This window comes from Rhizoctonia solani, chromosome 3 (genome assembly GCF_016906535.1).
Source record: "Rhizoctonia solani chromosome 3, complete sequence".
NCBI lineage: Eukaryota > Fungi > Basidiomycota > Agaricomycetes > Cantharellales > Ceratobasidiaceae > Rhizoctonia > Rhizoctonia solani.
This window is the reverse complement of record NC_057372.1, coordinates 2,919,655-2,944,420: the sequence shown is the minus strand read 5'-3', so window position 1 is coordinate 2,944,420 and position 24,766 is coordinate 2,919,655. Positions and strand designations below refer to the sequence as shown.

The 24,766-nt window shown below is 48.5% G+C and overlaps 9 protein-coding genes across 9 annotated transcripts; 4 read left to right on the top strand and 5 right to left on the bottom strand.

Annotated features, from left to right (window-relative positions):
• Positions 1–1,280: 1,280 nt before the first annotated feature.
• On the top strand, positions 1,281–6,469 carry RhiXN_03354 (Vegetative incompatibility protein HET-E-1; the record flags this gene model as incomplete). The annotated part of the gene is made up of 8 exons (XM_043323171.1): positions 1,281–1,660; positions 1,735–2,101; positions 2,159–2,289; positions 2,346–2,484; positions 2,531–2,578; positions 2,620–4,155; positions 4,210–4,648; positions 4,701–6,469. 8 exons carry the CDS (start codon positions 1,281–1,283, stop codon positions 6,467–6,469), a joined length of 4,809 nt encoding a protein of 1,602 aa, XP_043178667.1.
• Positions 6,470–6,887: 418 nt separating this feature from the next.
• Positions 6,888–8,323, bottom strand: RhiXN_03353 (glycoside hydrolase family 128 protein; the record flags this gene model as incomplete). Its single annotated transcript, XM_043323170.1, has 6 exons — positions 6,888–7,232; positions 7,292–7,429; positions 7,493–7,596; positions 7,653–7,849; positions 7,915–8,076; positions 8,133–8,323. The coding sequence occupies 6 exons, from the start codon at positions 8,321–8,323 to the stop codon at positions 6,888–6,890; spliced, it is 1,137 nt and encodes a 378-aa protein (XP_043178666.1).
• A 343-nt stretch (positions 8,324–8,666) lies between these two features.
• Positions 8,667–9,834, bottom strand: RhiXN_03352 (glycoside hydrolase family 128 protein; the record flags this gene model as incomplete). Its single annotated transcript, XM_043323169.1, has 6 exons — positions 8,667–8,822; positions 8,878–9,009; positions 9,065–9,168; positions 9,226–9,434; positions 9,485–9,643; positions 9,692–9,834. 6 exons carry the CDS (start codon positions 9,832–9,834, stop codon positions 8,667–8,669), a joined length of 903 nt encoding a protein of 300 aa, XP_043178665.1.
• A 470-nt stretch (positions 9,835–10,304) lies between these two features.
• RhiXN_03351 (U4/U6,U5 tri-snRNP-associated protein snu66) lies at positions 10,305–13,201 on the bottom strand (the record flags this gene model as incomplete). The annotated part of the gene is made up of 11 exons (XM_043323168.1): positions 10,305–10,665; positions 10,717–11,267; positions 11,321–11,688; positions 11,741–11,972; positions 12,027–12,085; positions 12,139–12,244; positions 12,301–12,482; positions 12,532–12,633; positions 12,687–12,874; positions 12,961–12,984; positions 13,035–13,201. The coding sequence occupies 11 exons, from the start codon at positions 13,199–13,201 to the stop codon at positions 10,305–10,307; spliced, it is 2,340 nt and encodes a 779-aa protein (XP_043178664.1).
• Positions 13,202–13,848: 647 nt separating this feature from the next.
• Positions 13,849–15,276, top strand: RhiXN_03350 (uncharacterized protein; the record flags this gene model as incomplete). The annotated part of the gene is made up of 4 exons (XM_043323167.1): positions 13,849–14,148; positions 14,200–15,109; positions 15,163–15,170; positions 15,232–15,276. 4 exons carry the CDS (start codon positions 13,849–13,851, stop codon positions 15,274–15,276), a joined length of 1,263 nt encoding a protein of 420 aa, XP_043178663.1.
• A 477-nt stretch (positions 15,277–15,753) lies between these two features.
• RhiXN_03349 (Zinc-binding dehydrogenase) lies at positions 15,754–17,340 on the bottom strand (the record flags this gene model as incomplete). The annotated part of the gene is made up of 10 exons (XM_043323166.1): positions 15,754–15,909; positions 15,968–16,112; positions 16,167–16,206; positions 16,285–16,435; positions 16,496–16,582; positions 16,634–16,756; positions 16,808–16,975; positions 17,029–17,035; positions 17,159–17,235; positions 17,290–17,340. 10 exons carry the CDS (start codon positions 17,338–17,340, stop codon positions 15,754–15,756), a joined length of 1,005 nt encoding a protein of 334 aa, XP_043178662.1.
• Positions 17,341–17,592: 252 nt separating this feature from the next.
• On the top strand, positions 17,593–20,566 carry RhiXN_03348 (Fungal specific transcription factor domain; the record flags this gene model as incomplete). Its single annotated transcript, XM_043323165.1, has 13 exons — positions 17,593–17,682; positions 17,760–17,837; positions 17,887–17,895; positions 17,949–18,199; positions 18,244–18,836; positions 18,884–18,910; positions 18,960–19,061; positions 19,112–19,122; positions 19,172–19,381; positions 19,432–19,472; positions 19,536–19,842; positions 19,891–20,102; positions 20,149–20,566. 13 exons carry the CDS (start codon positions 17,593–17,595, stop codon positions 20,564–20,566), a joined length of 2,349 nt encoding a protein of 782 aa, XP_043178661.1.
• A 371-nt stretch (positions 20,567–20,937) lies between these two features.
• Positions 20,938–21,662, top strand: RhiXN_03347 (uncharacterized protein; the record flags this gene model as incomplete). Its single annotated transcript, XM_043323164.1, has 2 exons — positions 20,938–21,005; positions 21,077–21,662. 2 exons carry the CDS (start codon positions 20,938–20,940, stop codon positions 21,660–21,662), a joined length of 654 nt encoding a protein of 217 aa, XP_043178660.1.
• Positions 21,663–22,033: 371 nt separating this feature from the next.
• Positions 22,034–24,292, bottom strand: RhiXN_03346 (L-arabinokinase; the record flags this gene model as incomplete). Its single annotated transcript, XM_043323163.1, has 6 exons — positions 22,034–22,296; positions 22,412–23,613; positions 23,676–23,810; positions 23,873–24,032; positions 24,097–24,232; positions 24,287–24,292. The coding sequence occupies 6 exons, from the start codon at positions 24,290–24,292 to the stop codon at positions 22,034–22,036; spliced, it is 1,902 nt and encodes a 633-aa protein (XP_043178659.1).
• Positions 24,293–24,766: the final 474 nt, after the last annotated feature.

Sequence of the window (24,766 nt, the reverse complement as noted above, 5' to 3'; positions counted from 1 at the left end):
GACTATTATAACCAGAGTCCGACTCATCAAACAAGTCATCACGACGCCACAATACGGAGTTCAGATGATATTCAGGTCTATCCATGCTCAAGATAGTTACAAGTACACACATAACTAAATGTCACCACTGTTTGGGAGTTAAGAACTGTAGAACACTGTTGCGCAACCAGACAGAATGTAATGCGTTAGTATGGGAGTCGGATAGACTAACAAATCTAGGACCCCACCATCACCGCGTGTCATAAAGTGTCTAAGATCCGGTGTGCTATTTTGAGACCAATATCCAACGAAGAGTCCATGTACGCATTTTCTTTTAAGGTATCAGTCATCCGCATGACTTGCATCAAGCTAGCTGTGCAAACCTGCCTTGTTTACCGTTGCATTAAACAACCATCCAAAGCACACAAGACGTCGAGTGTGTTCAACACTGTCCACCTGTTGCAGACGGCTGTCCTCCATGCGAGGTCAGAGTCGTTACGCAAAGTGCATATAAACGTATAAATACTCAATATAACTATGCCGCAACCTGTATGGGCATTCAAAGTGCATGGAGGTACTTGCCGATATTGGATGTGGTGAGTTGTATTGATGCTTTGATGGCCTATAGTCAAGTCTATGCTTTGGAACCCCATCAGAGAAGCCGAATATTTACGCACTTAAATACATTAACCAACAACTGCCGCCCTTGAATCATAAATAAGGAAGACACTGTGTGTTTTGTTTGAGTGTGTCAGAGGTACAGGTGCCTCCAGTACATGTAGGTCACTCACCTTTGAGCGATCCGCGCATGTTCCCTCATAATTGTGTTGCCAATATACTGACAACACCGCCTGGATGATTGCAACTCTGCATTAGGAGTTCGAAATAGGATTCTGACCAATCAAATAAGCAAGCAAAATGGGACGCACGCTTAGTGTCAACACACATGTCCGCACACTTGAAGTTGTAGATTTAGTACATGTCCCCAGAGCGTCGGAAAATTGGATATGTCTGTTCCTGTAGCATCGGGGGAGACTTGTTGCTTTGGGAAGACTGGGCGAAGAAGATGGACAGGCATGCACGGTAGTTTGGCACAGTCAGCATCTTGTGAACGTGAGAAATGAGTATGTGCCCACCAAAAGACCTTTCCAGCCTTGAATCAGCGTATTTCTTCATCTTGTTATCCTGACAATATTTTGAAATACTGGGAGCAACGAGAGTTAGCCATAGTAGAGGTTGTATCAGGAAGAGATACTACTAGCAGTCAGAAAGGTGTCTAAACAGTAAAGTTAATTACCGGCATGAAGCAAGTATTGGTAAATGATAAACAAATCGTCTACCAGCAGTGTGCAGATTGCGAAACAGGTTTGGTTGTGGCTTGCGAAAAGATGGCTCTTGCTTTGAGTGATAGAGGCATAGGTACTTCACTAGTCAAAGCAGTCAAAGATTTTATCGATGCGAAAAATGATATGCGACTAACGGAGAAGATGGTCGGGATCGTGAAGTACGTGCTCAATAAAATTAAACTCAATATCCGACCTGTTATTGGTAATTGGGAAGATAGCGTTTGCAGATTGATTCCATTCCTTGAAGTCCAGTCCACCACCAACTCCAATCAATTCGCAATCCAAATCCAACAGCCGCACTGGAAGGCCAGAGATATACCTCAAGGGGATAAATAGTGAGCAGACTTGGTGTTACGCACATGGTCAACACGCGTGCAACTTACCAATGCTAACCTTGGATTATCAATAGTCTGTTCCTACGTCTTCTTCCCACCATGTCCAGCGCAAATCGGTCGTCTTGTGACGACCCGCTTCGAGTCTGTATCAACTGGATAGCGCCAAAACCACCCTCTAGTCCCATCTCGCCATCCAACCAACCCGCCCACAACCCAGCACCTGCTGAGAATGGATCACAAGAACCGGCACCTATGATTCCTATGCCAATCCTCGTTCGATCCATAGCAGGTCCAGAAGCAGTCTCTAAGCCGGCGACCGAACAGGGCAATAGGTGGAGTGATCTGGGAAGGGTACTTAGAGCGCTGGAAGCCGCCATTAGAGTGTTCCCGCCTCTCAAGGAGGTGGTGTCTGTCCTGTCTGCCTGTACAGCAGAAATACGGGTGAGCACACGGGCTGGGCTACGCTGAAAACAAAAATGACGCAGCTGCTCTGTTTAGGTCGCGGAACAAAATCAAGGCGCTTATGACCAGCTGGCCTTGGATTTGGTGGATCTAGTCCAGGCCCTACAGAAACGTCTCCCGCAAACAAAGCCACGGTGGATGCCGTATTCAATCGAGAACGCCGCTCGGTATGTTTATATGATTGTTCATCTGGTCATGAGCACCGTATCAATACGGGGTGCAGGGCCATTGGCGAGCAGGCAGCTCACATCAAGGAACAGCAAGATCGTCCAAGGTTAGGCCAGGTGACACGAGCTTCGGACAACGAGATGGACATACTTAGGTGCTATCAAAGAATCGAGCATGTGTTCCGACAGCTACAGGTGGGACTTTCGTGTCTTTTCCGGACCCAGGCTTACAGGCATGCAGATCGATATATCGCTCAGTACTTGGGACTTGACTCATGAACAATGGGTGGTATGTGCCATACAAAGCGGGAGGCATATTGATACCTATAGCTACTCACAAAGGATACTCGTCTGAAGGACCTGACTCCGGTCCACGAAGCCTGGTACAACGCCGCGTTGACAGCGGAAATGCAGCGACGTGGATGCACTCCGGATACTCGCGTCAAGATTCTCAACGAAGCAATGGAATGGACCCGCAACCCGGACTCACCCAAGGTATACTGGATGAACGGCATGGCTGGCACCGGCAAAACAACCATCACATATAGCCTATGCGAACAGCTCGAAAAGTCAAAACAACTCGGCGCCTGTTTCTTTTGCTCTCGTTCCTCGCCAGACTGCCGCGACGTGAACAGGATGGTGCCGACGATTGCGTACCAGCTGGGACGATTCTCGAACCCGTACCAAAAGGAGCTATGTGAAGTACTCAGTAATAACCCGGATGTATCCAAGCGAGAAATCTCGATGCAGTTCGAGAAACTCATAGCTGGACCGCTGTCGAAAGTAAAGGATGCGATACCTGAAGACGTGATTGTTGTGATCGACGCCCTCGATGAATGCGCTTATGGGCAAGGTGCTCAACTACTGTTCGACCTCCTCTTTGACCACGCAGCAGCGCTTCCGGTCAGACTTTTCGTGTCCAGTCGACCGGAACCGGGGATCCTACACTGGGTACAATCCTCCGAGCGAATATCCCGATCTATCCTACATCTCCACGAGGTCGAGGAATCGTTTGTCGAGGCAGACATATATACATACCTGGAACATGAGCTCAGAGAAGCTGAAGCTCAACCTAAAGATATCAAGCTGTTGACTGCGCGAGCCGGGTGCCTTTTCATATATGCGGCAACGGTGGTCCGGTACATTGAGCCCGAAAATCGATCAGTCAACCACAAGAAACGCCTTTCGACGATGATCGAGATAACTTCTGGGACTTCAGGAAAAACATACAGGGGGCTTGATGAGCTTTATTCGACTATTCTTTCCCAGGCGTTTCGGAATCTTAAGGACGACGAAGACGAGGCTCTACGCTGGCTGCTCCATGTGGTCATTGGCGCTCGGGAGTCGTTGACCGTTGCCGCTCTCGCCGAACTGACCTCTCTCGAAAGCGAGGACGAAGTCCAGCTGGCGCTGTCGCCCCTTCGCTCGGTGCTCAATGTCTCGACGGATACGAGGGTGGTGTCAACGCTACACGCATCCTTTCCTGACTTCATGTTGAGCTCGGAGCGGTCAAAGGAATTCCATTGCGAAAGGACGAAACAAAGTATGCACATGGCGACTGAGTGTTTTCGTATCATGAAGAAGTCGTTGCGGTTCAACATCTGCAGCCTCGAGACGGCATCACGATTTGACAGAGATGTACCGGACCTGGAAGCGAGATCGAAGGAGTGTATTTCGTCGGGACTGTTCTATGCGTGTCGTTATTGGGGTAGTCATCTATACGATTCTAAACTTGCCGATGAGCTAGTGGAAATGGTGGATGAGTTTCTCCAGCACCGGCTGCTGTTTTGGATGGAAGTGCTGAACCTGAAGAACTGTATTGGGCATTGCTCTGACATACTGCTGAAGGCATTCAAGTATATACCGGTATGTTTGGATACTCATTACATACTTCGCCATGCTTAAGCATTTTTTGCCCAGGCTGACGATACACTGACTGAGCTTCGAGCTATGGTACAAGACTCCCGCAACTTCGCCACCACATATGCAGCCAGCCCCACATCAAACAGCACCCCTCACATCTATCTATCCGCCTTGCCGTTGGCTTCGACTGAAAGCCGAGTGCGACAGGTGTACTGGCCACGCACCAAGGGGCTTGTGAGATTTGAAGGCTCTGTATTTGAAGACAGAAGGCCTGCAGCCCTCACAACATGGGCCACAGGGTCGAGTGTGAACAAGCTAGCCCTGTCACCAGATGGCAAGCGTATGGTATCTGCTGGTGATGATGGAACGATCAGTGTGTGGGATGTGAGTACAGGCAGACGCGTTCTTGGGCCCGTGAAAAAGCATGGCTCCTATGTTTGGGCTGCCACGTTCTCTCCTGATGGGACAATGATCGCCTCCGGGTCCTATGACCACAGTATATATATCGAACGCATATACCGGCGACACGCTGGTTGGTCCTCTTGAAGGGCACACCAAAACAATTTGTTTCCTCTCATTCTCGCCGGATAGCTCATATCTCGCATCGGCTTCTGACGACCATACCATCCGTATATGGAACCCCATCACAGGTGCTCAGGTTGGCTCAGTGCTCAGAGGTCATACGGACTGTGTGATGTGCGTTGTGTTCACGCCCAGCGGAGACCAGCTCATCTCATGCTCTGACGATCGCACCATACGCATCTGGGACTGGCGCACCGGCACTGCCATCGGCAAGCCGCTCAAGGGGCATACAGACTGGATTGATTGCATTGCACTTTCACCAGATAATGTGCACATCGCATCAAGCTCTCGCGACTGCACAGTTCGCATCTGGAACATGAAACGCATGGAGACAGTCGTTGGGCCACTGATGGGACACACCGACCGAGTTGCCTGTGTTGCATACTCATCCGACGGCAAAAACATCGTGTCTGGCTCTTTCGATCGCAAAATACGAGTATGGAGCGCCGAGACTGGCGACCTGATCGCCGGTCCATTCACTGGACATGGCGGCAATGTGTACTCGGTGATATTCTCGATCGATGACACACAGATCCTATCTGGCTCAGGAGACCAGACCATATGCGTATGGGACGCCAGCCAGAGCGCCACAGGGCCCAACAAGCGTACCAAAGGTCATATCGGACACACCACATCGGTTGCAGTGTCTCCTGATGGTAGCCGAGTCGTGTCGGGATCTAGCGATGGCACCTTATCCATATGGGAGCTGCAGACTGGCAAGCTTGTTCTTGGACCGTTCAAGGGTCACGATGGCATCGTCTGGTCAGTGATATATACTCCTGATGGTACCTGTATCGTATCATGCTCCGAAGACCGTACAATTCGCACCTGGGACGCACAGACCGGGTTGACAGTCAACGAGCCCCTCACCGGCCACACTGACGTAATTCTTGCAGCTGCAGTCTCACCTGACAGTCGGCTTATTGCATCTGGGTCAACGGATCACTCAGTCAGGCTATGGGACTTGCAGAGCGGGAGGCCGGTTGGAAAGCCGCTTGATCAGCATAGAGACTGGGTTAAATCGGTGGACTTCTCACCCGACGGCTTGCGCGTTATTTCCGGGTCTAAAGATACGACTCTATGCGCATGGAACGTTACCGATGGCACGCTTATATGGACGCGTAAGGATTTTGCCAGTATGGTTACTAGCCTGAGGTTCCTTCCAGACAGACAACAGGTGGTGTCTTGCTTGGCTGACGGAACGCTTATGCTGTTGGATGCGAACACTGGCGTTGTAGCCTCCGACCCGTGGAAAGGGCACAGAAATGCCATCTGGGATGTTTCTATCTCGCCCGATGGTACAATGGCTGCCTCTGGCTCATTGGATCGTACAATAGGGCTATGGGATGTACAGACGGGAACGCTACTCGCGCCACTACTCCAAGGACATACTGATGGAGTCTTTTCGGTGGCGTTCTCGCGTGACGGCAAGCATGTCATCTCCGGCTCTGGCGATGGCACAGTGCGCGTGTGGAACATCGGGACTGCAATTAAGATGAAGGACGAGGCGGCAAGAAACTGGGTGGTGATGGAAGATGGATGGGTGATGGAAGCAGAGTCGGAGGTTGTACTGTGGCTGCCACCGGACTTGGCGTCCCGTTTCCTTATCCCCCCTTGTTCAAGAATCATACACGCCTGCGGGTCTGTGCAAGCTGATCTTGCTGAAGTCTCAAATGACAATCGCTGGGTGAACTGCTATGATCAGTTCATTCAGCCGCATTCACTTGGTGTATAGTTGTTTTATGATAATAATTGTTGTACTTGGAACAAGGCCACTCTATGCCAGTCATGAACTTTGTAATCTGACTAGATTAAGCCAATCGTGCTTCAGCTCAAAGACAATATTGTTTCTATACTTATCCCTCTCCGCCCGGATTAGCCATTGCTTTGGCAATCCACAATGGAATATCAAAGTATGGATCCTCTGCACCCAAAAAGCTGCACCGTGACTGTTGGCAAAAGAATACCGTCGTTATTATGAATTCACAACAACACTAAATGAAGTTCGGTCCGATAAGCAAGGAAATTTAGTATTATGTATTTCTAGTTTCACTCATACAATCTCAAAAAGGTACGATCGATTTGATACGCAGTAGCCAGCAAATCCGCCGTCACCGAATCCGAAATGATTATTCTCATGAGCGACGGCCATTTCAATATGCCAACGCCAACGCCAACCACAACACACTGAGCCCAACAACCAAGGATTTTCCAAGATGCTCAGACCTGGCATTGTTTATAATCACATATGGTGACGTGGTGGTCGCGGATGTAGCCGTAAGCGAGGTCGAGCTGCTCGAATCTGAACTAGGAAATACAGTCCTCGTGCTAAATGATGTCGTGGAGGTATTGGAGGTAGTAAGTGAGCTCATGGTTATCACCGTCGAGGTCGGAACAGCGGATGATACAGTCGTTGGACTGGGATCTATAACTGGGCTGCCAATGTATTGTCGACCAAGATCATTGATTACACCAGACGGGTCCATAAGAGCAGTAAGCTGGGTATTCGGTTTATTAGATGGGAAAAAGTATAAGTACGGTTTGAATTCGGGCGTACATTATTAACGTTATTTGGCAGAGATGCCATAGCTCCGAACCATGCGTAACGTTCCACCCAAGGAGTTTGATCCATGTATGTCTGGGTTGCGTTGAGGAAATCTACGATTTCTTCATAGCTGCATTGCGCGCCATTCACCTACGAGCATCGAACGTTTTTGAGGATCGTGTTCATGTGAGGTAGCTATGAATAATGACTTACAAAGTTCTGGCATGAATACTCGGTCACCCAAACTGGCCGTTGAAACGTATCATGAAAGTCCTCCAGGTAGTCGATAAACTCGGATGCAACGTTGCCGTACCAATCTGGCAGCCAATCATTTATCAGCGGGCAGCGAAGTAAACTAACAAGTTCAACTCACGCAAGGCAACAAAGTCGACTGTACACGTGCCTGCGCAAAGACTAAAAAACTCTTGCATCCACAGCTTTCCACTCGGGCCGCTTGCTGTTGCCGGAGACCCAAGTCTCACACCCGAAGATTTGAGTGGCTCCAGACGCGTCTTCCATAGTTGTACACCATCTTGTGCGCTCATGTTTGCCTGGTCGGGTATTTGGGGCCTATTCGGATATTAGCTGTAGGCTTCGTATATTCCTGTAGATACCATCGCAGAACTCGCACATACTCGTTCATTCCCAGTATATTCTTCCAACCGTTCGCAGCGATTGAAGTCGTGTTGACTACGCTAGAAAATAACTCGGCGTCCCTGTTGCCCCATAGCTGTGGTACAAATTCGAGCTGTTTGGGTGGCGGAACGACCCAGGATTGTGGGGACCAAGTAAAATACCTTGAATGAGGATATTCAATCAGGATGTGATAGGAATGTGTGACTTGAGCGCCTACCAGCTGACTTCGTGGCCTTCAAACTGGGTAATGTTTCCGCCTCCTCCCCATCCTAGGCCCGCTTTTAACGGCGCCGAGACGTTTTGCCGGCGGGTATAAGGCAATTTTCGACCGGCAGCAAGATCAGAGTAGAGGAAAGGTATCAAGTAGATAGCATACAAGCACGAAGCAAGTGCAGATGCAGGTAACATCCCTAGTATGTGTTGAAATAGAGTATATGAGAACCGAGGTATATACGTATAGAATCGTCAACGAGGGCGCAAAAGGTCGTAAATTTCAAGAGGGAAACGAGGGATGACAGAGGCTCCACAGTTCGAACATTTATATGTAGTTTACTCCAACTCATGGTGGATCGTGGGTGGAATTTTGTTGCTGAATGCACTCTGATTTGCCAAGCAAAATATGATCGACGTCAGACCACGTGGTGCGACCGATTAAAATAGAGTCACGACATAATCATATAAATTGGATCCGTGTTCAAGGTATATGCACATGGGTATTTTTGATATCGTTTTTTTACGCCATAGGTAAATATCAGACGGTCATAATCGCAAAGAGCGTAGACATGAAGAGTAGACCGAATGGGAACTCTAATCTTATCACTCCACTGTGCGTCATAGGTGCCTGAGAACCCATATACTGCTTCCCAAGATCAGTAATCTCCCCTGAAGAGTCCATGAGTCCAGTATCCTGTAGATATGATATGATGCGTCTAAATAGAGAAATATTCAATAAAGCAACTCACTTTATTTATCGGAGTCTTGGCCATCGCTCCAAACCATGCATATCGTTCGACCCAATCGGTGTTATCCATATATGTTTGAGTCTCGTCCAAGAACTCGACTATCTGGTTGTACGAGCATTGTGGACCGTTGTTCTGAGATAGTGATATCAATATAGGGGTAAAACATAATATGCAGAGACGAGCTTACGAAGTCTTGGCAGGCCCATTCGGTAACCCAGATTGGTCGTTGAAATGCATTGTGATAGTCATTTATATGCTGAATAAACTGAGTTGAGTTGACACCGTAATAGTCTATCACAACTTGGCGTTTCGTGATTCCTTTCCTTCAAAAACTGGGAAGACACTCACGCAAAGCGATGAAATCAACGGTGCACCCCCCATTAACGTTGCAGTTACCGATGAAATCGTGAATCCACTGTATTCCGTTAGGACGGCTGGACGGCGCTGGAGATCCCAGGCGTAGGTTTGGATTCTTGGCTCTGAGAGGCTCGAGGTAGGTCTTCCACATATTGGCAGCGTCACCTGGACTCATATTCGACTGGGATTCTTCTTGAGGCCTTGGAACATCATGTCAGCCAAATGCAATGGCCAAAAGAATTAATCATACTCATTCATCCCTAGAATATGTGTCCACCCGTTTGCGGCTATAGAATCGGGTGTAACAGCCTTGGCAAAAGTGGAGGCGTCCTTTCCTCCCCATAACATTGGGACAAACTCGAGGTTTGGAGGTGGCTGGACCCATGAAGTAGGCGACCATGTATAGTACCTTGGCCTGATGAGCAACCTGCAAATTTCAAGGCTAAATAACACTCACCAGGAGACCTTTCCCGCCTCAAACTGGGATATTTCGCCACCGCCTCCCCATCCCAGCCCCGCCTTGGAGCCTCCAGCACGAGGCAGATTAGGAGAGGAAGTGTTCACGCCAGTGACCAACAATATGAACAGGCAGATGAACATTGCGACGCAAACTAGACTGCCGGTATCAGTGGATCACTGTTGGAAAACGGAGGCTCCTTATGTCCAGGCAGCGTGGCTATATGACGTCATCATAACCCAAAACAGGAATACCCAATCGAGTACCACTATGTACCCAGTACTGTAATTCCACAAACAGTACAATTTCAGTGTTCTTTACTCTTGCTTAGAAGGCCCAGATGCGCCATATGCATTGTAACAGAATTAGCTTTTATATATTGTAGTGAGAGGCTTCAAGAGCTGCATCTGTGCTTTCCTACTCGAAATCGCCTTCATAGCAGAAACCCAAGGCTCACCTCTGCCACTGAGGGAAACCATCAATATAAACAGAGGCTTTTTATATCCACACGGCAGACCACCATGACGTCACCATAACCCAAAACAAGATAACCTAATTCGATATTATTCCAAGCCCAATAATCCTACGCACAAACGCACAAACCAAACACTATTTATCGTCGCTTGGGAGACCCAGATCCCTCGCCCTCATTCTCAGCCTTTCTCTTGACCGAAAATCCAAACGCAACCTTGCCGCGCTCCAACCCCACTCCACCTGCAGGAGATGCCGAGCCAGAAACAGGTTCGGCAGTGACGCGTGAAAAGGCGGGCTTCATCTTGGGCGGCGGAGGTGTAGACGCTTGGCTGGTAGAAGCAGTCACGGTAGTGGTAGGTGCGACGAACGATGTGATGTCAACTGACGACATGACGGGCGTGGCCTCGCCCTCGACTTTCTTCTTTTTACCCTTGTCAGCCTGTTTGTTCGCTTTAGATATGTCGCGATTGTCCAGAAATTCAGCAAGCTGGGGCACAGCACTAGGCACAAAGTTAGGTTCCATATTGAACAAAAACAAGAATTGTACTCACCCTCTGTTTCCGACCGACAACACCATGTGCGCCTGGCCAGCTTTCTCCTGGCGAGTCTGGAACGCCTTGTTCATACTCAACGGCGTGTCGCCAGCAATCATCGCCTGCCTCTTCTTTTCTTCCGCAATCTTTTTCATTCGCTTCTCCATCTTGGCACGCCCACTGCCTTTGCCATGGAACCTATGACTGAGCGCCTTCCACGCCTCCTTGGTGTCCAACTCTCGTCCAGTGTCATCATAATACTTCAGCTCGATATCGGGCTTGTAGTCCTTGTAGCTTTCCATTGTCTCCCTCGCTTCTTGTTGGTCTCGCACACGATTCTCGTATTCACGTGCAGCCTGATCCTTGGACATCCCTCTTGACCGTAACCGCGCGAGTTCACGTTCTGCAAGAAGTCGGCGATGAGAAGCTAGCCATGCGTCCTTATGTTTCTGCGTGCGCTCGCGTTCTTCGACCTCGGAATCGGGGCCAGAGAGAAGGCCTTGTTGTTTGAGCGCTTTGAGCGTACCGGCCATTCCGCGACCAGAGGCCGCAGCAGCAGCGGTTCCTATCTAATCACTACCAGTCAAGGCTGTGAAAGTCCTGATAAAGGGAATCTGCTTACTTCAAGCTCCTCTTCGGCCTTGATATTCAACGGTGCCTCCCCAGGCATCGTGCCCCCAGCTGCAGCAGCAATCATGCCCTCGATCGCATTTAGCATCGCCTCGTCGTCTTCCTCGTCCGCCTCGCCGTCCTCCTTTTCATCATCAACCTCCATGCTCTCAATAGTTTGGTCCTCAACTTGGCCCGAGGATGGAGCTGGAGCTGCAGGCGTAGGTAGTTGTAGTGCTAGTTTTTTGGGTTCAACGGCGACGGGGTCAAACGTGACGGATCGTACGAATTCAGAAGTGTCATCTAGTTCGAGTCCTCCTTTGGCAGTCTCTTCGTTGCGCATAGCCTCCTCAGCTTCCGCCTCGTTCTTTTCGTCGGCCACTACATTAGAATATGAGGGTCATGATTACGCACAAGCAAGCCATTCACGTACCTCGTTTGGCGATCTCTTCTGGACTGAGTTTATTGATCTTCCGTGCCTTTGATCGTCGACTGCGAGCGAGAGCGGCTTGCAATTCATCGTCATCGACGAAGTTAGCGTCCAAATTGCGTTCTCGACGCGTGAACGTAGGCGCGGGCTTCTCGTCGACGTCCATAGAGGCAGATTCAGGCGCTGGCTCGGATTCTTCGGGTTGGTTGCGTCGAGAAGAGCGCTTTTTCTTTGCCTGTATTGAAACATAAATTAAATTTCTGATACTTGAGCTAAGAATCATACCGACCTTTGGTTTCTTGAACCCGATATCTCCCTCTTTTAGGTAATCTGATATCTCGACGTTTTCTGTTACGCCAATGATATGAGAATGTGGCAGTCAACCAATCAACAGATCTTACTGGTGTACTCCAAGGACAAGAGCGCGCGATTGACTGACATCGTGTCGTCGTCTTGAATGCTCATTTTTGGGCCAGTTTGAGCAGCCGCTCCAAGGCGAAACGATTGCTATCATGAAACAAATGAGCTCCATCTCGTAGTCCGAAAGTCGCACCAGGACCCACCCCCTGCTTTGGCCCATCAATATCCTCGTCATATTTGGATAACACAGCACGTTTCATGCCAGCTTGACCGGGTAAGAACTCGTCATCGTCATAACCAGTGTAATCTCTTCGCTTCGTCTTGAGTTCGTGCCGTTCCTTGTCCTTTTCGTCCTCGGCCATGTCAATATTTTGAAGCTCGTCCTCTATACACAAGTCAGAACAGAGCCAACTATAGTGTTGCGGATTACTCACCCTCATTATCCAAAATCCGGCTATCTTTGAGCGTCAGAATCCGGTCTTCACCCTCGTTGAGCTGGTCCATGTCATGGCTGACCTTTAGTCCTTCCAAGTCACCTGTGCAATCGCGAATTAACACCACAATCTCCGTCCTGTCATATCACACTCACGTTCATCGTAGGTAGCTTGCGCCATCCGGTCCATGCTCTCCAACTCGGCCTGCCTCTTTGCTGCCAATTCCTTCTCTTTCTTTTTCGCCTTTTTAATCCAGTTTTTGGCGTCTACGCCAGCGTCATCGTCTGCATCGCCGAGAGTAGCGCCCACGAGTCGTCTGTTGAGTTCTATTCGATTACGGGCCCTGTAGACATATGAGACCGTCGTTGAGTATGTGGCTATAAGAGGACGTTCAAGTAACCGGACGACCAACAATAAATGAAAACTCACTTGGCTATGTTCTTTGCTATCTCCCTATAAAACTCAATATTAGCGAAAGTTCATTTAAAAAAGGGTACACTTACCCCTTCTTTCGATCGTCCTCCTCTTGCTTTTTGCGGTTTGTATAGTTCTGTTCTGCCTCTTGTTCTTTATCATTCGATGGTGCTTTGTCATCCGTAAGGGGTTTTAGACCAAGGGAGATACGGATTTTATTGGTCTCTTCGAGGGAGATCGATTCTTCCATGCTCATGCTGGGCAAGTGTGTTTGGTGGTCCGGTGATGGGAGAGAGCAAGTCGTGTTGGCAAGCGCCGATCCATCCGCTCGATTATGTCATCTCGGTCAGCGTCCTCCACAAGATGTCGTTGATATCACTCCCACCTGAGGTTATCGTACGTGCCTTTCGCTACCTCGATCCTGATGATATACGAATCATCCAAACGGAAAGTCTGTTGTAACATACTCGATATGTGTATACTCATGCTGCAGAATTCAATTAGGTTTGCCGCTACTTTCGGGAAATAATAACAAGTGACCTATACTTGCAATACATGCTTGAGCTGTATAAATGTGGCTATGTTCTCCCAGAAGAAATCCGACGAGATATTAGCTATGAAGAAATGATAAAAATCCTACGGAACCAGGGGAGCAGGTGGCATCACATGGGATTGGACAAACCCGCGTCTTTTGAATTCAGGATCCCCATAGGTTCAGCATACTATGAAACTCTTTTCTCGAATAGCATATACGCAATATCCTTCAGATTTTATAGAATTAGCGGCCGTACTCCGTGTCTCCACTTTTACGAATTTCCATCACTTAATAAGGGGACAGACCATAGGTATTGGGTCCACAGTGACTTGGGGTTCAACCTGTCGGCGTTTGCTATCCAACCGGAAATGGATCTAGTAGTTCTACTTGAGTGGTGTACTTCTAATGGGCTCAACTCCAGCGCCTACCCACGAAGACATCTCCGGATACACTCCAGAACGATAAACACCGACGCACCCCACCCTCTTGCCGCCGCATCGCCCGAGCTACTGGATATGGGGGATCCCTCATCCTTTTTCATTGAGAACTCCAAGTATCCAGAGCTATACGGACGAACACTCATTATCCAGCTTAAATGCGCCGGCACAAACTCCGAGCTCGATTCAATTGTTATCCTTTTTGACTGGATCGCAGGAGTGCAAGTTGGGGTGAGAAAGCACCGGCTTTATGGATTAAATTTACTTACTAATTTGACCTAGCGCATTGAACTAAAGTCGGATCCTGGACGATCGATCCGTTTTCTTTCCGATGAATATTTGATCATACCTCAAGGATATCAGGATATGCGAACACCCTCGGCCGAGCACATCCCCCAATCTGGCAAACTTTTAATATTTCATCTCCCGCCGCCCGCTGAAGGTCTGGAGAATCGACAAGTCAGGCAGGTCGTAACCTTGCTATTCCCTAGGATATCCACAACTGAGAACAGATTGCACTTGTATTTTAATCACGGGGCACCGCCTGTTCCCAAGGGATCATACCGGTCTGCATACTCAAGAGCAGAACCAAAAATCTATGATTTTAACAGATGGAATCACTTGTGCTTGTACTATGAATCTTTCGATCGTGTCCGTGTTTCGCAGGGCAGAGTCCGTCAGCAATGGTGCTTTGAAAAAGACCTTGAACCCATTGGCTTGTTATACATTTCTTCCGATGCGCTTCTGGCTCTGCTCTATAAACAGTCACACGACCTTCGGGCCATTCCCTGGGAGGTTTGGAAAGCCTGTACGGTCAGTCTGCCTATCGGAGATACCCCTATCTATTGCATGTCAGGGGTGAAGTCCGCTTTCAAGAAATGCACACAGTATAGCGTCAATATGAATGACAATCAACTGATAATCGTGGATTTCTTGAAAAAGGGGCGTCCGTCGCACCTAGTCGGGGCTGGTATGGGCCCTGAGATTGTGTCCAATTGTGATGTATCAAGTGGCCATCCCCATACATGCAACCAAGAATGCGACCTTCCATATTATGTACGGACTGGCCGATTCATCGAACCTGGAACTGCGATACCAGTGGAAATCCAGTACAAAATAATGGTCGTTGATTTAAACCATGAGAAATATCGGGGCTTTCTTGGGAGTAAATTAGCAATAGACGATGAACAACGTAAGTTTCTTGTATGTATTAGCATTTATCCCTCTGCTGATCCCCACTTATAGTTGCAGTTGTACGTATAAGTAACTGCTCTTTTGGAGTTCTGTTCCTTGCTGATCTTGATATATTTACAGCTGGGTTATTTAAACGGAATGGATCTCCACGTTTATAAATTCTAGCCGCAGGCACTGTACTCTCGATTGAATATAATGATACCATACAGTCACATGCAATCGAGCTGTTTGATAGCGTTTATTCTGATTCTGAGCTAGCGAAGTCATTTCTTATTCAGGCACAGGGAAATTAAAAATGCAATTAATTTCTTTTCAGTTTCTCCTGTATTCTATATGAATATAGGAGATACAGCTGCTTGGCTGCTCGAGCTGGGCCGCTAGTTTATGTCTGTTTTCGTTTATGATATGGGTCGAGATAATTTCACGCTCCGCATATACTTGCAGGAGTTGATAATATTCGGATCAAAGTCTCATCTGGGATCATGGCCCCGGCACCTTGATCTCAATCACTCTCAATGTTCATACAAGTACCAATGTGATTGGATACAATACGACTATTTCAAAAATCCGCTTATTACATGATTAGTACTATTATTGAACATTATCCACTGTTCACTAAACTAGTGGGTCTCGACGTATAGCTCAATGGAAGCCACTGCCGTCGGTCGGAACAAAGTCTTGGACCAGGACGTAGCGGTACTTGGGTTTGCCCTCTTTCATGCCCTCAACTGCTTCCTTTACTTTGCTCATCGGCATCAACTCGATCCATGGCTCAATTCCCTTATCTGCAGCCAGTTGCTACCGATTTCAAAGCGCTTAGTGTTACTTGGGTATAGATGCTATTTGAGATCCTTACCAGCATTTGGATAGCCTCCTTCTTGGATCCAATAAGTGATCCTGCAAGGTGAACTCCGTTGGCAACGATATCAAACGGCCCGATTTGGGGAAGTGGGGAATCAGGAATTCCAACGTTGACAAAGACACCATTGACGAACAGTAACCTACGGATAGATGAGTCAGAAATGGAATAAAGCGGCGAATGGACTGAAATGTACGGAAGGAAATCCTTCAATGGATATCCTTCAGTCACATCAACTGTCGAAATAATCAAGTTGAGTGAAAGTTGAATTTTCTCCATTTGGGACTAGCCACATAGTTCAGTACTACTCGTACTCTTTGCAGAGTTAATCACCGCTACCTTGTCGCTAGTTACAATGAAGTGGTCAGCTCCAAGCTTCTTCGCATCGGCCTCTTTATTCGGGCTGTGCGAAAGAACGTAGACCTCGGCACCCAGTGCCTTAGCAAACATGACCCCATAATGCCCCTATGGTCGTTTGGTATTTTCAGTAAATTATATTATTAGATAACCTAACATATAACTTACGAGACCACCAAGCCCCACAATACCAACCTTCTTGCCTGGACCACAGCCATTCCGGACAAGGGGCGAAAAGACCGTTAGTCCAGCGCACTGGCCATAGAATATCAGTAGCCAGAACAAGCGAAGCACGTGACGACATACGAGCATACTAGCTGCATGCTCCGATTTGAGCTTCTCTGGGATAGGGAAAGCGAATCGGTGATCAGCACGGATCGCAGTGCTAAATCCACCTTGGGAAATGATTCCATCAGGATAAGGGGAGTTCTGCCATTGAGTTAGTATACTCAATCAACCGATACTAAGCGAGCCACCCACATATGTATCCAGTCCCTTGGGACAGTAGTTTTCGTTGTCGGTCTTGCATGCTTGACATTCACCGCAACTCCAGATGTGAGCACCCACGCCTACGCGGTCGCCAACCTTGAAGCCTGTCTTCTCGGCAGCAATGGATCCTACACGAACGGCCTTGCCGATAATCTCGTGCTGCAAGCCTAATTGGTTCAAAGACAGAAGTTAGCTAATGGGTAAAAGCTTACCCGACTACTAGGGGGAGATGGTCAAGATTGCCCCACCCATTAGTCAGCGTGTGGATATCGGAGCCACATACACTATTCGAGTAAATGAATGATAAGGTTTGGGTATATACACTCAGTTGATGGGACGTACCCGCAGTGGGTGATGGCAATGTCAATATCGGTTTCCTCCCATTTCTTTGGTTGGATTTCGACAGGTTTCAAATCGCTCTGAAGGTGCTACCAGTCGGCCTCAAGCAGTGATACCATGCTAAAAGTACTAACCCATTTTTTCTTGTCGTGAATGGCGTATCCCTTGAATTGAATGCCGGACATGTTGATGAAGGGTTGTCTGTGATACTCAGGAAAGGCTCTAACCAGAGGTATATATACATATATCTATTTAATCAGGGCCGGCACCGGACTTGGTTAGTTGGAAGAACTGATGTCAATACAGTCAACCTGACGTCGCTAAAGTATAAGGGGAACATTGGTCTGGCCAACTCATCGGCAGATCGACGCCGATGGCTGATTGTATGCGTAAGGTGGAGGTGGGTGGCTGTGTGTTGATGCTTATTTGTTGACGTCATGGTTGTGATCGACCAAACTGTGGCCTTCGTTGAGAGCAACCCGGAACCGCACCACAGTCGAGACTCTGTCATGTCCTCCACATCCAAGGTTAGCCATATTTAATAATCTAACTACACGTTCTTACATTTTGTGAAACAAGCGGCGCGCTCACCACGCCACCAAAGCTTGCAACAGTTGTCGAAGAAGAAGATGCAAATGTGATGGGGTCCACCCAGTCTGTGGAACATGCACATTCTATGTCCGTATTTGCTTTCTGTGATATAAATGACTCGTAAACTGATGAGATTTTAGGGCCACGAGGTAATGCAAACACTGCTTGGCCCAGGCAGTTTGAGAATACTAACCCTACACAGTGTACCTGGAGCCAAGAAGAAGATGCGCGTCGACCGGCCACAAAGCAATTGGTCGAGAGCCTTCGCGTTAGGATCAGAGAACTTGAGGCAGAAGTAGCACAGCTTCGCCCTGTTCACAACCCTGATACCATGCGTGCCAGTTTGGTGCCCTCCTCAGCAAGCAGCGACGGAGCCCAGCCCGAGCCCCAACCCGAGTTCCCAGGGCAATCTCATCTAACGGCGAGTCAACTCCACCAACTGACCGTCAAAGGGTTCGTGGCTCATCTCATAGATAGATGCAAGAAGGAAACATTAGTGCCAGTGGCCCCACATCCATGTGGTCTACTTTCCCCTCAGACAATCTGTCACCCCCACAGCGTCTTCCGCACGATCCTTACACTTATCAATATGTCTTCCAACGCGACCCAAATACGCCCTCTCACCTTCAGCCCCGTGCCACCCAACTTTCTGACCAATGTGAATGGGGGCGAAACCTATGTCTGTCGCAACTCGACCCAGCTACAGAGTTTGATCGTATGGAGCATGACATCCTGCTTCATAGATGCTTCGCTTTTCACACTACTTGGTTGCGAGTTATAGAGCCAGAGCACTTTTTGCGGGACATGCTCGTCCAACTAACACCCGGATACCCTGACCCCCATCCTCACGAAGCCCGCGCATTGACCTACAGCCCATTCCTGCACTGCGCATTAATGAGCTTCGCAACCGCTTTTTCGGACAAACCCCTAGTAAAGGCCAAGGAAACTCGTGCCCATTTTGCCTCATGCGCCAAGCAGCATTTAGAAAAGGAATGCGACCGACCTACCATAACAGTGGTTCAAGCCTTGACATTTTTGAGTGACTATCACGCAAGCTTGGGAGAACGCGGGTTGGCATACCTATACTTTGGTGTGTATTACATCTGATGGTCTCTGTTGTGTCTAACATCAGTCTAGGAATGAGTTGTCGGATGGTTCGGGCGCGTGAGTGCCTCTTTGTTACACCTATTACGATTCTCATATTTCCCCATAGTTGGGTTATGCATCGATTCACGACCATGGGTTGAAAGTCAACGGATCACTCAGGAGGAGCTCGTTGCTCGAGATTGGCAATTTTGGTCAACATTCTGCCAAGGTAACTGTATTCATTACCATATTCATCACATCACTCACACATGGGTTTAGACAAGATAATGGTGAGCAGGCCCATCTTTCCCCTAGACTCAAAGCCTTACAATTTGATAGTCACTTGACTACGGTCGAGATTATGATGTCCCCCTACCACACCTCAACGTAAATCTCCCTGAAATTGATGATAACCTGGATCAACAAATATGGCCAGGAGAAAGATTCAGTCGCCAGGAGAAGTTGAAAAACCACAACCAAGTCGGACTACGAAGGTCTTCTTCGAGGCATGCAAGCTTATGCTTTTGGAGTGCGGATTATGGAAGCTGTGTAAGTCTTGCAACCTTATGCGAGTAGGAATTTGGCTTATTCCCAAAAAGATACTCAAGGCCGTCAAAACTGGAGGTTACACAGAAGGACAGTGTTTCTGACATCCAGTAAGCTGTCTTGTCAATATCTGACACATGTGTTCACCTCTTGAAAGCCTTAACCTCGACACATGGTATAACAATCTTCCTGAGAGCCTCACCATTTCAGCTCGCTCCGCCACCAAACCCCTTCCACACGTCATAGTATTGAATATCGCCTATTGGTGGCTTCTTCTTCTTCTACATCGTCCATTTTATGCGAGGACAGCCCGTTCGGCGTCGAACGCCTCAACGGAAATCCCTTCTTCCTTTACCGACCTGAGCGTCAAGATCTGTGACCGAGCAACGGTCAAAATTGTACATCTCGTCATGCTCTTCGATAAATGTTACGGAATGCGGTATTTCCCGTTATCAATGCTTCAGGTACGCTCTTTGTCCGTTTCGGCTAGGTTGATCTTATGAGTTTGGTAGGTGATATTCATGGCCGGGGCTACTCTCCTAGTTCAAAGCGCAAGTCTCTCGGAAACAGCTGTCAAGAAAAGAGCCGACGCTCACGAAGGAACACGGAATGTGTTTATGCGCTCCAGGCCGCAGCTCAAACATGGGATTGTGCGAAAATATCAGCAAGCTACTTGCAAAGCTTATTGCAAGAGCAAACCGCAGAGACGAATGTTCAACTGTGGGTACCAGGTCCCATGCATTGCAGAACTTCAATTAATTCAGTTTCAGGCCTGCGAATCTTCAAGCACAACCACCGAGTGCTGACTCATCACCAGTGGCGTATTCCCATCCCGCTCTCCCGAGTTCTACTGGTCCAGCTCCTTACGGTACACTCCCAGCACCAACAACTACGCAGCTTTACCGCGAATTCATATCACAACAGGACCCTTTCGAACTAGGCTACACAATCTCGATCCCATCCCAACTTCAGCATCATGTACAGTATCCTGGGCTCCACCAACTTCACCAACATCCATTGATGGGCATGCCGTCAGGAGCACAGTTTTTACCAAACCCACATGTTCTGCCTTTGCCCTATGACCCGAATTTCCATGAAGGGTACTCCATGCATCATGGAAATGGTACCGAGTATTATCACAGCGGGAGTTTCACGCCATCTACCATTTCTAATAATGGAAATCCTTAGGGGAGCTACAACTCTTTCTGTGTCTAACTGTGAATTGTATAACTGTAATCGTACGAGACGTTCATCACTGAATCATGTATATTTCTTGGCCGGGTTTAGCGCATATATGTACGCAAGAATGCAGAGCCTATTATGTTTTAGTGTTGCTTTATTAGGAGTCACGCTTCCTCCACATTTTTAAAGGTTGGCTTGCAGAACTGCGAATATACTAATTCATAGGTTGACTATGACATCATACGAAACGAGGCAACACGTGACGGATCACAGTTTCTGATATTTATTCATTTGAACTAATGCACCCGAAGGCTTCTGCTATGACTCGGTAACGATGTACTCGAGGTGCAAAATCAGTTGTTGAGCTCTTAACATCTATGTTCCTCGGGCCGGGAGAACTAGAGATTGCGGACGAAAGCCAAGCCATCCTTGCTACATTGACTGAGTATCTGGATGACCCGAGCTCCTTTGAGACAAGGCCAGCGCTAGCAAACATTCATTTACGGTTCACCTAAGCATCTCCGATACAAGAACCATCACACTTTTTATAACAGTTCACCTGCGGGCCCCTGGGCTCGAGTCCAGATCCGCACCCTTGCTTGATATATCAATTAAACACCCGACCTGGCTGTCTCGAGCCGACTATGAGCGACTGCTAGCTTCTCTACCTTCGTACACTGGATCACCAGAACTAGAAGTCCAAGGAGCAGAAGACGGAAGAGATTGGCTTATGCAAATAATTGAATATTTTGATTCGGAAGACACCAAAAAATCATTGTTAGCCGATCTAACGAATGATTCGTCCACGACTGATAAGATCGCACCTCCTACGCGTACCGCTATCACCCGAGCATGGTTCTACCTCCCTTCTCTTTCCACTCGATCTAAACGAGACGATATGGTTCGACTTGCCCAAATATTCGATCACTGGATTCGTCCTTGCCGGGAAACCAGGCCTGCTTTGTATCGAAGCACCCAGCCCAACTGCCCCAGACGCATTTATCAGCGAGGTCAAGACGGTCTCGTGGGCGGATATTCCCTCTCATCAGAAAAAGATTACGGAACGACATCGCGAGTCCGGCTTAGCGGCACGAGCATTTGAAGATATGCGAGAGGTAACCGAGATGATCTCGACTCGAGGGGCACGAGGAAACCGGGGTAATATGGGCGAGGTGAGAGAGTTTTTGGAAGAGAGGGGCTTGAAAGGTGTATTGGAGATTGTCCTAGGGGCAACCGAATTCAAGTAAGGAGAGCACTGGCTCGCATGTATTCTACGGGACCTCTACAGGAGAAATACATTGAGAGCTAGTATCGACAACGTAGTAAATGAAAGATACAAAGCAAAGAAATGCGAGTAGGCCAATTGTTCAGATACATCAAGCAAGTCCAATCAAATACAAAAATGTTCATTTAAGAATGTCCATCTCAGGCTCTAGTTCGTTTATATATAGTTATTTTGTCCGTAATTAGGCTTTAGTGACGAGGCTGAGTCCAGAGGCTCAACCAAGCTTCAAACTCGCGGGCCATCTCCTCTCCTTGTCGGCGTCGCCGGGCATCTCCCCGAGCTCCCAATAGTCTTCGGGCAATTTTCTTTTCGGCGCCGAGAGCCCACGCTTCTTCGATGGCAGAGGCCCAATCTCCGGCCTCGTAACGCTCGCGAGGCAGTTCGACACCGGTTCCAGCCGTCTCCATCAACATGCGCAGACCGTGTTCCTCTACAAACAAAGCTCGCGGAACTGCAAATCGCGGCGATCAATTCGTATTACTAGCACAATCGCCCAAAACAACTTACCATAAACAAACGGTGTGCAGCTATCGACGCACTCCGCGCATGTACCGTACCCAACTTACCAAGCAAGACATCACCCATAGCAGTTACATCCGGCATATAGACATCCTTTGGCGCCACAAAGAACCTCTCGGGCAGGTCCTCTTCTCCCCAATTCTTGGAAACGCCGCAGACGATCGCGATCCAGCCTTCCGGGATAAGCCGAGGGATGTCTAGATCATCGTCAATCGGAGAGCTTTCGGCAGAGTCATCAGGGGTAGGCAATGAATGAGGTACAGTGAGGTAAATGTCCTTATGGGGCTTGACTTCCACAAATGCTCCGGGTGCCGGCGGCCCCGAAAACTCGGTCCCGGGGGTTGGTGGAGTAAAGAACGAGGCAAAGACCGGACCTGTCGAATTCGAACGCACAGTGGAGAGCATAGGTGAAGAGGGGTTCGATGCTGGCGGGGCCCCTGGAACATAGATGTGAGACGGAGTCGCGATCCGAGCCGGACTTGCCAGGGCAGCATGCAATCGCTCAGGGTCATTGACAACGTTGGATGCGGTCAGTGACGCAACTGAGGCCACACTGGAGGTATGGCGATGATGCCTCGGTCGCGAAGGGGGGGTTGGATTTTGCAAGTTAATCGTCGAGCCTGGAGGCGAGTAGTTGGGTGAAGGTGTCCTTGAAGGTGTGCGTGTCCCAGTGGGTCGCTTGATTACTTGGCCTCCAAATGATACGATCAAGACCTTGTGGCCATGGAACGAGCGTGGTACACCAATGTAATCCAAAAGTTGGGTTCGATCTGTGTCAGGGGTTGGATGACGGACTAACAGTGGTGCTTGTCGAATTTGCCTCGAGACCGGTTTGGACTTCCCAGTCGGAAATGGGATCGAAGGGTACAAAGGAAGTGTTTCGGCTTGTTGTAGTAGGGTATTGGTTACTTCGGGCTTGAACCGACATGTCTCGAGGTCGACCCAGTTTGGTGCGGGTAGAGGGTGATTTGGAGAGAACGATGGAATAGGGATAGCACCAGGGAGACGGAGAAGCAAATCCGCACATCGATAATCCTTGACAATTTGGTCGACTAAAGGAGCAAGGATAGACTCGGGAATGGGTACGTCTGGGGGCAGTTCAGACACCGCTGCCGCGTGTTCTTGATGTGGGGTGGACTGGGACGAAGGAGACTCGTCAATGAATTGAGTTCCCAGGTACGAGTAAACAGAGTCGAATGTGAAATTGGTCACTAGTGCACAAGGAAGCGATGCTGCATTGGCAGCTGCGCTGTTTCAACGAGGCAAAAGATCAGAAATGCGTGTAGGAGATAAGGCCGATAGGTTGCGTACCATGCCAAGAATGCCGAGTCGCTCAATACGCAACATGCGCCGATCTTGCCTAGCCATTCCAACTCCTGAGCTATCTTTGCATCACGTTGGCTTAGGAACCGTTCGAGTACACGGACACTCTTGTCTCGGTCAACTCTGGCGATTGTTGCAATGTTATTGTGAGAATTCGCGTAAAGACACGTCATGCGGACACTCACCGGTACGCGAGTGGCTGGGCCACTACGGGATCAATCTCGGCATAGCGATAATGACAATGTTCGGATGCCTTGAGACAGTCCGAGAATATGTGAGCGGGTGCTGAAGACACAATATGGACCTCAAAGCGGCTCCCCAGCTCAAGCAAGTGGGACGTAAATGCTGCAAAGCGGAAGTTCCTGTTAAGCGCCAGCGACGAGGACTATGATATCATGACAAAGCATACCCGACACCCGTGTTGCATGGCCATAGCCATGTCCAGAGCAATAGTATGCAATAACTTGGCGCTCCATTGAATCAATAAGTTGTTGTTTAACGAGAGTCGTCGAGCCTGGAGGCCCAGTGGTGATGGTTGTGGAGTGCTAATCTACAAGGAGGGTGAGAAGATAAAGAGCAATTTCGCCTAGCACAGCCACAATCATTGGACACATACGGGGCGCTTAACTCCTGAGCCTCACTCATATTGGGGCGAGTTGATATATACGCCGTAGCGCCCAGCCTTCTATGAATTTCTCAAGATATAAGCCAGCTTTGACGAGAACAGATATTTTGCTGCTTGCTTATCAATGAATCATGCATCAGGCTAATGTGTTTAAGCATGACCATGACTTCCTCACGCTGTGTGCCAAGACGTTTTAAAATAGCTGATGCCCGGGCATGTGAAGAATGTCCCACTGGATCTTTTACTATATCACCGTATTCTTTCGAAGATTGTATCAGGTGGTATACAAGCCATGCGCGAGTTGCTCATAATTTCAAATGCGAACAAGCTGCGAACCTAATCAATTGCCTTCAGGAATGGTTGGCAGTCGCCGAGTGCGGAAGTAACATTCCGGGTACAAGGTTCCCTGGCAATATGCGCATTTCTCGTCGTTCGTAGTAGGCATACCCATATC